Raw genomic sequence first — 12,083 nt, forward strand, 5'->3', positions numbered from 1 at the left:
AGATAGATAGATAGATAGATAGATAGATAGATAGATAGATAGATAGATAGTAGGCTACTAAAATCCTAAAATCCAATAGAATCACTGTCAGTTCATAAGAGACATAGATATTGCACGACAGGAGTCCTTAGCAGCATATAGAGTGTCGCAGTCCCAAGAAATGATTCCCAATGCATTTTTCCCATAGACATTTCAAAAAGTATTTATTTAAAGACGGTTACGCCGTGGACAAAGCCAACTCGAGTCGTGACAACTCATGACAACAAACACAATATTTTGGACCAAACAAATAATTACAAAGAAGAAAAACAACAAAAAAAGTGTTGTAACCTGCCATTTTTTTCTTCTTTCTAAGTATTTGTTCGGCCCAAAAATTTTTGTTTGTTGTCATGAGTTGTCACGACTCGAGTTGGCTTTGTCCACGGCGTAAACGTCTTTAAATAAATACTTTTTGAAATGTCTATGAGGAAAATGAACGGAGAATCATTTCCTGGGCCCTGGTAGGGGGCGGGACTGCGACGCTCTATAGGGATTAAGGTTAGGGGATATTGCACTTGTTGGGGACTGTTTTATTTTTTATTTTTTTAGTTTAAGTCTAATGGCTTGCCTAAACCTAACCTAACCTAACTATGCCTAAACCTAACCTTAAGCCTCTACCCAAACCTTAGTAAAACTATGCCTAAACCTAACCTTAAGACCTAAACCTAACCTCAGTAAAAGTATCCCTGCCAGGGAGCCAATCGGGCAGGTTAGGCGGGTCTATCCCATAACGTTGGTGGAATTCATAATAACGCGTAGGCCGGAGCCCCACTGGTGGGGCGCGAAGAAATTACAATAATTACAAGCTGTGATCAACAACAACACAGATTTTAATTTAGATCGGTTCAAAAGTGGTTGTTTTTCCCAAGGACAGTAGTGTCTAGCCCAGGGGTTCTCAACCTGGGGGTCCCGAAATTATTTTGGGGGGTCCCGGGGGGGGGGGGGGGGGGGGGGTTGCAACTGAATGGCTGGAAAATGTTTCTTTATTACATGCATGCACTATGTGTACATGCATGTACACATAGTGCATGCATAAACGTTCCTTAATGATTATATCTGGTTTCAGTATTTATTTGGCGTGAGCGCGGTGAGACATGGCCAAAGCACAAAACTTTGAGAACCCCTGGTCTAGCCAACGGTTGCCAACCACACACATGTGCACAATCTGCACATGTGTGCACAAGAATACAATTATGTACAGTATGTGCTTAGCACACATAGTGACAAACCGGCACAAGGTCATGTGTTCGGTCCCTGGCAACCGCCAACTCGCAGCCCGGCTTGGGTACTGGGTAGGCCAACTACTATGAGTACTGGGAGCTGATGGTAGGTGTTGCGCTCCACCTCAGAAATTCATCTCACTGGGGTCTAGAGCACATTGCGAAATGGGGATAGACTCCTGCGCTCTAGCTGATACTGACAATAAGCTTCTCTGGCCTCAGGTTCTCAACCTTTTCAGGCTATAATTCAAAATAATCATATTTGAGCTTGGTTAAATATTGTGAAAATAGCCAATCTACAAGCTCACAATGCGTCTAGGGATGGAGCTCGATAACCGATACCTGATAAAATCCGATAACAAGCTTATTGAGTACGCGTTATCAATAAGCTTTGGGCTTATCAAGCCTGTTATCGAGCATAGCGGCCCATGTTCAAACAATCATGGCAAGAGGCGATCAAGAAATAAATGTAATCATCCATGCTGGCACAAACATGTCGGTCTAAAAGTGTATTGATAGTATACCTGCCAACCAGCGCTGCCAGGGTAAACAAAATAACACTTTTAACAGTTTCTTTAATATTTTATTGGTAAAAAGTTCAATTGCCTGTTAGAAATGTACTGTATTTGAAGGCCCTAGTAAAAGATACTGGTTCTGTTCAGAATTTATTGTCTCCTGTCTTTCCACAAAATAATAGGAAATGCTCGATAGTGGGCTCGATAAGAACCCGTCTCGATAAGCCTGATCGATAAGGTGATCGTTATCAATAAACATTAACGAGCTCCATCCCTAAATGCGTCCCATCGTGAAACACGTTTTATGATCACTATCAGAAAGTCTACATTTCCCCAAAAGGTGTAATTGAACTCAGAGTGACCAGAGCGAGGATGAAACAAAGTAAAACATATCCCCACCGGCCATGAAAATAAATGACCAAAAACAGACGCATGGACCCCCCTCCCCCTCCCCCCCTCCCCTCCAGCAACTCGAACCTTGATTATTTAAATTGCTGTGAAGAGCAGAGCACTTTGTTGATTTTTGTGAACGTTGAAAAGCTAGACATTTTGAGAATTTGCACAGATAATTGTGGGGACAGATGATTATCAGGTACACAGCTTGAAACGTACGGGCACAAATCCTGGTCCAAGCGGGGACATCTGGTCACCGTGGGGTTTTTTGGGTGGCGAACATGAAACGAAAAGCACCAGACGGAGAAATGCATGAAGAGAGGGGAGGGGAGGGGAGAGAGAGAGAGAGAGAGAGAGAGAGAGAGAGAGAGAGAGAGAGAGAGAGGAAAATAGGAAATGAAGGAAACGGAACAGGAGGGAACGTACAGCCTCAGTCAAGTGTGTTTCAAATTCATTCCTCATCAGGTGACAGTGTGGTCGCACACGCACGCACGCACGCACGCACGCACGCACTCACACTCACGTGCATACACACACAGACACATGCACGATTGCACAGACATGTGCTCGCAGACACAAATCGGAATGCACACCCCCCCCCCACACACACACACACACACACACACATACACTCACTCATCCGTGCATACTTGCCCACAGTGTGATATGTGGCCAAGCATGCACGCATGTGTGAGTGTGTGTGCACGCACGCACAACTCCATGCTGCCAATGAACACACAAATATGAACATGCACATCAGATCAGAGAACACACACACACACACACACACACACACACACACACACACACACACACACACACACACACACACACACACACACACACACACACACACACACACACACACACACACACACACACACACACACACACACACACACACACACACACACACACACACACACACACACACACACACACACACACACCTCTCTCCCCCATAGAATTCACATGCTCTCTCTCTCTCTCTCTCTCTCTGTCTCTCTCTCTCTCATCTAAAAGGTCCGACAGGTAGGCAACGTGCACGCCACCGTGTGCACGCCACCGTGTGCACGCCACCGTGTGCACTGTGCACGCCAGCGTGTGCACTGTGCACGCCACCGTGTGCACTGTGCACGCCACCGTGTGCACTGTGCACGCCAGCGTGTGCACTGTGCACGCCACCGTGTGCACTGTGCACGCCACCGTGTGCACTGTGCACGCCACCGTGTGCACTGTGCACGCCAGCGTGTGCACTGTGCACGCCAGCGTGTGCACTGTGCACGCCAGCGAAACAATCAGAAATCAGAGACAGTGTGTAGAAAAGGAAAGAAAAAGTGCCAACCTATCAGTCAGTGTATAATAGAGGGTCTCAGAGTGGGCCGGGGCCCAAAGTGTCTTTATAGAGGGTCTCAGAGTGGGCCGGGGCCCAAAGTGTCTTTATAGAGGGTCTCAGAGTGGGCCGGGGTCCAAAGTGTCTTTATAGAGGGTCTCAGAGTGGGCCGGGGTCCAAAGTGTCTTTCAGCTCGCCTCCAGCAGACCCCCTGCCTCCAGCAGACCCCCTGCCTCCAGCAGACCCCCTGCCGGCTACACAGAGTCACCCCGGATCCCAGAATATACCTGATTCTGCTCTCACAACATTCTGCTCTGGGCTTATATAGATCGGCTATTTTAGACGTGGTACAAGTATAAAGGTAATAGAATAAGATAAAAGAGTAAATGCTGCATTTCTATCCAAAGTGCTGTACATTAATTCACAAACAGATGCCAGAGAGATCCACGGCTGCTCACTGGCAGCAGTTATAGGGGGGGCTCCAGGGGGTCCACTTCAAAAACGTGTGAGCTCAAGCTTGTGAGCTTGCCAAATTAGTTTTTATAAATCTTCACAAAGCGTCGAACCGCAAAACTTCTTATTTATTCCTTTTAACTGGTTCCAAGAAATTCGACCACAGCACACCAGCTCAGTGGCCTTGTGGTTAGAGTGTCCGCCCTGAGACTGGGAGGTCGGGGTTCGATCCCCGGCCGGGTCATACCAAAGACTCTAAAAATGGGACCCAGTGCCTCCCTGCTTGACACTCAGCATCAAGGGTTGGATTGGGGGTATAAGTCCCTGCGACATACTAGCGTCATGTCCAGGGGGTGTACTTGTACATCAAGCTGCCTCACGCTACAGAAACAGGAGGCCTCATGGCTCGGCAAGGCTACTTACTTACTTACACCCATTTTAGCTTCTCTACAGACTGGCTCCCAATTTCTTTTAGAATTGATTTTAAAATCCTGCTCACAACATACAAGGCTAGGTGGGGTCTTGCTCCATCTTATAATACAGCATCTGATCTGCTCTCCCCCTGTGTGTCTGAAATCCTCAGCTAAAGCACTTCTAGAACCGCCACTTTGTAGTTTAAAGACCAAAGATCTGGCCTTCAGCACCAGAGCTCAAACGAATGATTGATTGATTGAAGTTGCATCTGAAGGACCTGTTGACTCGGTGATGCAGTGGATTTGTTGTGTTGTTTAATTGATAGGATGGTGGAAGGGGGATGGTTGGGATGGAAGGCACTGGATGGTGATTGGTGGGTTAGGGAAGATGGGTGTGGGGATACTGAGTTCAATGGCGTTGATTTTGTACTGCTTGAAATGCAACATTGATTACACGTGAAAAATCTATAAATATTCAATAATGAGGAACAAAACCAAGCTGCAAAGAGTACAGGAAGTACAATTAGTTTACACAAGCAATGCAAAAACAAAAAGGATCACACAAAAAAAGCCTTGATTGTGGTCTTAATGTTTTCAATTCATCTTCTTTCCAAAACGCAAAGAGAGCAACAGGGAGACATGCAGCAGTGCCCTCTAGTCTACACTACAGCGACTCCAAGGTTAAAGCTACTGTAGAAACATGATGCTGTGGCCATTTTTGTGAGTCAATTGTGAGTCAATAGACGTACTATTCATGTGATTCATATAAATGCACCATTTACCATTCATTCATACTGCAAACGTATCCTAGTCCTACTACACAAAATGAGCTGCCAGGCCAACTATACTGCAGGGTACATTTAGCCACTCTCTCTGAGTTCACGTTAACACCATTTTAAAAACTCTCTGAGCCAATTAACACTGCAGGATTCTCACACGTTTCCTCGTCCCCTGCCTCGAATCTCACACCGTCACACAGCAAGCGAGCAGGCTTGGCTTCACACTTAGGGGGAAAAAAAATCTAAATGCTTCCTCAACTCAAGGTTGATGATAATCTCACAACTTTTGTACCAATACTGGGTGGAAAGAATTAAGAGAGTAAAAACAAACTAACTAACTAACAAAAAGGACAAAAAAAACAACAATGGCCCGGACGGCTATAGGCTAGCGGACCGGGCACCTAGTGCCTGGCAGCATGTTGCGGGTTCGATTCCCGAACTTGACGGCCTTTGCTGCGCGTCATCCCCATCTCTCTCTCCCCATTTCATGTCAGACTACTGTATAGGCTACTAATAAAGGGACGTGTCACCTATATATACTGTAGCAGTATATCTATGTTGCAAATGTTTCTCTGCTTGTACAAGAAGCCCTTCTCTCTCATTTTATTACAACTAGAACAGTGCCCGGGGATGATCAGGTGTAATCAATTGGCTAATAAAGGGCGAGGCCGCGCAGCATTGTGATGTCAGTACACCAGTGTGATCATGTCAGAACAGGCCAGCTCCATATATGGAGTTCTAGGTGGGAGCTGGATTCGGGCCTTGTCCAGAGCCTGGTCAGAGGCTTTTGTGCTTGTTCTGGACAACCGGCGATCCGACGGACTGGAGTCACCGAGCACTGCTCTCCCTGTGGGGGTGTGGAACGCGTGTGTCAAATTTGAAGTCGGTGGGGCGAACGGTTCCCGAGTTACGTGGATTACAGACGTACTTACACAGAGACTTGGTATGACTTGGGAGTATCTAGAGTAAGATTTCAGAGGTGCAGTAAGTGATATATTTAAAATGTTCGGGCAGTTATCATTGTTATAGAGTTTCACTCAGAGCAGGCACACCTGAGCGTCACGAAGATGCCAAAAGCAGCTCATAGCCGACGTCTCTTCCAGGTTTTTAGACAGCCGGCATTCTGCCGCGTGGGTGGAGCTTCATTTCCATCCACCAGCTGTCCAAAAACCCGGAAGAGACGCCGACAACGAGCGGCTTTTGGCCGCGCATGGAATCCCAAGTGTGCTCACAGTACACCCAGTGTCTGTCTGGCTCAGACACAAAACTTCAGGTCACGATACCATTTTCATCCCATCAGGAGAGAGAGAACATGCAGGATACAGGTCAGGATAAGTGACATTGGAAGTAATGACACAAAGAAGTGAGCAGACAAAATTGGAACTGGGACCGATACATGGGTGCTCTTTCCTGATTGGCTTAAATTGGCAACGCAAATGTATTTTCTGTTTATTAAAAAGATGGGAGGCACGGACAGAGAGACCCCTTGTTACTGAATAAACACTCTAGCAATGATTGCTATTAGAAAATAGAGTTTTAACCAATTAATAAAAAACAAAACAAGGCAAGGTGAGCACCATATACTCACTTCGCTGAACGCGGGGAGCAGTTGGAAGGGGAGGAGGGGCTTCGGCTCCGGAGAAGGCTGGGGCCCGCCCACCCCAGGGTGGACCAATGACGGCAGACCGGTCTGACACACGTTACCTAGGATACGGAGATAGGAGGGGGGGGGGGGGGGGGGGGTGTGCGGGGATGGAAGGTTTGAAAAATATAGAAAATAATGAGAATTATTAATTATTAATATTAAGATGAATGAAAACATCCCGCTGACGTGAGGTACTGTACAGCAGGTGAATGAAGTTTAATCGCTGGATATATGGATATGGAGATGAAAACACAAAGGATGTCACCATACACTGTATATGTCACTGGCACAAAATGTCACTACTTTTTTTTAATGCAGCTTTGGACACCGTTACTTATTTATTTATGGGATTGTTTGTGTTTTAATTGTAATTATTATTATTTGTATGCTATTTGGGAGCCCCTAAGACAAATTGTTATAATTGTGTGGTAGAAAATATGTACTATAGATATTTTTTTATCTGGATTTTTTCACTCAGTTGGAGCTGGTCTTCTGTGGGCGTTATTGGGATCTTTATGAAGATATAGATGGTTATCTGAGCTACAACAATAAATGTGTCCACCTGCTGTAAATATCGCCCATATCTGTCCTGCATTGGATCCTATAGGGTTTTTATTTACTCTTGATTATGGAGCAATTATATTGCGGCACTGCAGCAGGAATGTAAAAAGGTGTAACTTCATAGAAGCTTCCTTGTTACTGTAGTACTGTACCATACTTCACTATGCTGTATTGTAGTTTACTGTATGTATACTGCAGTGCGTCTCAAAGTGGGGTCCGGGGACCCCACTTTCCCTTGAGTAAAAAACGTATGAGCTCAAGCTTGTGAGCTTGCCATTTTTTTATATTAAAATAACCTTCACAAATCGTCTCTTATACGGGTCCCAGTCTACGCCACAAAGTCCTTTCAAATGGGGGTCTCCGTGGCTTATATACACACCTGTATATCAATTTGGGGTCTTCCTTGATTTGAAAATGTTTGATAACCATTGGTATTACTGTACTGTAACTGGACTATACTGTATTGTGCTGCTCTACAGTAGAGAACATTGATTGATTGATTGATTGATTGATTGATTGATTGATTGATTGATTGATTGATTGATTGATTGCATACTTTATTAGTCAGATATGTGAACAGCACTAGGTAGAGTCAGACATTTAGGCTAAAAGGATAACACAGAAAACGGTCCTGGGGACTTTTCCTCTATATAATGTGGCCTTAGCACTGTCAGCACTGGGCTTAGGATCACTGTCAGCACTGGGCTTAGGTATCAGAAATGTTTGTCTGATGTTACTTTCAGCCACAGCTCCCGTTGAGGAATAAAAAGCACATTTAATGATGTCAGAGAACTCTCCTGTCTGTCCAAATGGGGATTAGAGGCTATAGGCAGCAACGTTGGTTTCTAAAGGCGTAATGTCACCAAGTTAAGCTCATTTTCCCGACTAAAACGCCAATATTGAAAAGTCCTACGTTACGGAAAGCTTTTAGAAGAACTTAAGTTCTAATAGTGTGAATGCCTTCAATATAAGCCTATACTACTACAAAGGGGGGCATAGTGTTTGCTTCTCTGTGTTTGCATCACCAATTAACCACTGAGTCGTAGCAGAAAGCCGTCAACCCCGGCGGTGCTGGAGTTGTAATGAATGTTAACTCATTTAGGCCTGACGTCGAAATTTAAAAAATGTCTTCTAAATGATGACAATTTTCTGAAAAACCTCATGTTTCTGTATCAGTGGTGCTCAATATTTCATGTCAAGGACCCCAAAAATTATATGTATTTGGCCGCCGACCCCCCCATCTGAAAATATGTTGTTCTGGGCCCCCTCCCCCCAGAAGCAAAGATTTGAGTTAAAACGTTCGCTGTGAAACAATATATATTGAAAGATTTGCGCCACATTTTCACGATTTTTCAAGAATAGCAGACCTACAAGCTCGTAGCTTGTAGGTCTATAACATAATGCTTAAAACACCAAGAGGGGTTCCCGCCCAAAATGGGTTAAAGAGTATTTCTCTATATTAGGAAGTCATGAGACTTCCGTAATGTAATGTAGCGCTCTGTTAATTTAGAGAGAAATAAATTACTATTCAAATGAGCCGGATACTGGCAAAACGCAGCTAGAGGGTAGTAGGTGCATGCCTGCGTGCACTGGTGTGCACACGCGCGCGCACACACACAGACACAGAAACACACACACACACACACAGTCACACACACACACACACACACACACACACACACACACACACACACACACACACACACACACACACACACACACACACACACACACACACACGTGCGCGTGCGCACACACAAATAGAAATATTGTTCTAAATTATAGGCAACGGTTATATACACACATCATTATTCACATAGACTTACATAATACAATTATTACAATAGCACACAAGAATGGATGCAATTTGCAAACACAATATTAGTATACCCTACACACGCACGCATGCACCCACAGTCGCACACACACACTCTTCCACAAGAGCAAAATCTGTCTCTCTCTCACACACACACACACACACACACACACACACACACACACACACACACACACACACACACACACACACACACACACACACACACACACACACACACACACACCACACACACACTCTTTGGTGAATGGTGGCCTAATGATGCCATTAGTAAGTTGTGATTATTGCCGTTGTTAAGTGGCAGAGTTCCTGATTGCTGAGAGGCACATTGGTTCCATTTCTGCGTTCACGTGTTCTGCTGCGCCTGATTAGGCTTTGAGTCGAGACCAGACAGACCAACCCGCTCCATCTGTAATCACAATAATAATCAAACAGCCGCATACGCGGGCGCGCGCACGGCGCACACGCACCCATCATTACGCTTGATTAACGCATTTAGGACGGGAACCCATTTTGGTGTTTTAAGCATTATGTTATACTTTAGCTATTGAAAAATAGCAGATCTACAAGCTCATAGCGCGGCACCGAGTGCCGCACTACGAGCTTGTAGATCTGCTATTTTTGGAAAAATCGTGAAGATGTGTCACAAATCTTCTTTCAGAGTGAACGTTTTTAACTCTTGTTCCCAGGAGCACATCTTTGCTCCTGGGGGTCCCAAGAACAACATATTTTCAGATGGGGGGGTCGGCAAGGCCAAATACATATTATTCTAGGGGTTCTTGACATGAAATAGTTTGAGAACCACTGACATAGAAATACAGGTTTTTCAGAAGAAAACTGTCAGGATTTAGAAGACATTTTGTAGAATCGTTCTCAGGTCTAAATGGTTTAACTGTAAACGACTGTATACTATTACAGTATAAACTGTGTGCCCTGCAAGTGTATCTGACTGTCTGAACTCTCACACACTAACTACTGCTACCAGTTCCTCTGAACCATGACGAAACTGGCAGTAGTGGTGTACAGTAACATGTACAGTAAGTACAGTTTTGTTTTTTTACTTTGAGTCAATCACATGTACAATTCCTTGTTACAAATACATTTTCTTTTCACATCCGTTTCATGTCACTGTTGTTAGCTGACTTTGACCCATTTTTTTGTGCATACATACAGACAACTACATCCCTTCACTAAGTACAGTTTTGAGGTATTTATTTTGTACTTTACTTGAGTATTTCCAATTTCCAATGGGCCTACTTTTACTTCTACTCCACTATATACGCAGAGGCACATATTGTACTTTTACCCCACTACTTTAGTTACTATAGTTACTTTGTAGATTTAGATTGTTATTACAAAACGTAGGCTACATTACCCAATACACACTTCAGCCCTAATATACATATCAGCCATTTTAAAAATAGCAGTTGCATTGTGAGCTTGTAGATCTGCTATTTTCAAATGATTTTTATGCATTTGAAAACTTAAAATGGCAATGGGACATTCTCCATAATGAGCATTAGCTACTTTCAACTTTTGGTAGGCTACTTATTACTTAAAAACAATAGCCTACTTTTGTACTTTTAAACAAGGACATTTTTTATTCCGGACTTGTACTTGTAACAGAGTATTTCTACATTTTGTTATTGATATGTTTTTACTCAAGTAAAAAATGTGACTACTTTTTTCACCACTGTTCTCTGGAGCATCGATCAATCATACAGGATTGGGCACCATATATGGTCATATGTAGCTGGGCACCTCCATCATGTAAAATTAGCTATTTCATGCAAAATGTTAAAATATTTGAATAACATTCTTCAATATCAGACTTAATTTTCAACTTTCAACTCTTGTTTATACCCCAAAATTACTGGGATATGGATGTTTTGAAGGCAATTTAATAGCAATTTGTAAGAATATAGGCTAGTAGACCTTCATTGTAGCCTATGTTTAAAATGTTCTTATTGGGTATAGCCTACAGTTACTTTACTTAAAAAAAAAAAAAAATAATAATAATAATAATAATAATAATAATAATAATAATAATAATAATAATAATAATAATAATAATAATAATAATAATGATGATAAAAATATATATATTTTTAAACATTTTGGAGGGGACAAAAATGACAATTTTAACACCGAGATGCCACTCTTCCTTGGGGTCCACCAGGAGCTTCAGGCAGGGCTACTCGGAGCCGAGGGGAGTGGAAAAATGATACACCGGGCTCTAGTGGAAGAGTAGGCGGGTGGCCACTGGCCACTGCATGCTCCTACATTGGTTAGAATCCAATTCAATCAACGTTTTTAATTAGAATCCGGATCGCAGCTTTACATGGATGTGTCGATCCACGCCTGAATACCTTGTATCCGATATGAGGATGCCTTTCACAGGACACATTCATTCTCCCCCAAATACTAGGCTACTATGTGAGTACACTACTGTACTGCCGTGGGGAACAAAGTTAAGTCTAACCGAGGAGGCACATTTTAGGAGATAAGAAGACAGACGGAGCTGCTAAAATTAAGAACGAAGCTTTGCAAGTGATTAGGAAGTAAGTAGGAATGCACAGCTGAGCCATGGTGCATGATAGAGATAGAGAGAGAGAGAGAGACAGAGAGAGAGAGAGAGAGCATGCATATCAACACATTAGCAACAAGTGTTAATGCCTCTAGTTCTGTTCTCTCTCAGACACACACCTATATCGTTTACATACCGAAATACATGACGCGCCTGTGATATCCGACAGATAGTGCAGAACCTGCGTGAAGGTAGACAGCTTTCATCAGATGAATCAGTCTTCCAGTTCCACACCTCCTCTCTCTCTCTCTCTCTCTCTCTCTCCTGCACCAATAACGCTTCTGAATTCCCTCCTCCCAACTGATTCT

The 12,083-nt window shown here is 43.6% G+C and overlaps 1 protein-coding gene across 1 annotated transcript in view; it reads right to left on the reverse strand.

Annotated features, from left to right (window-relative positions):
* The window catches only part of LOC306937859 (zinc finger protein 385D-like), a 73,994-nt gene extending 61,967 nt beyond the window's left edge, over positions 1-12,027 (reverse strand). Inside the window, exons 1-2 of the mRNA XM_079521864.1 lie at positions 11,912-12,027; positions 6,734-6,849 (exon numbers count right to left, since the gene is read on the reverse strand). Of these exons, the coding sequence (XP_079377990.1) occupies positions 6,734-6,849; positions 11,912-11,981 (186 nt within the window). The 5' untranslated portion in view covers positions 11,982-12,027. The remainder of the gene's footprint in view (positions 1-6,733; positions 6,850-11,911) is intronic.
* Positions 12,028-12,083: the final 56 nt, after the last annotated feature.

This window comes from Electrona antarctica, assembly GCF_951216825.1.
Source record: "Electrona antarctica genome assembly, chromosome: 15".
In the NCBI taxonomy this organism is placed as follows: domain Eukaryota; kingdom Metazoa; phylum Chordata; class Actinopteri; order Myctophiformes; family Myctophidae; genus Electrona; species Electrona antarctica.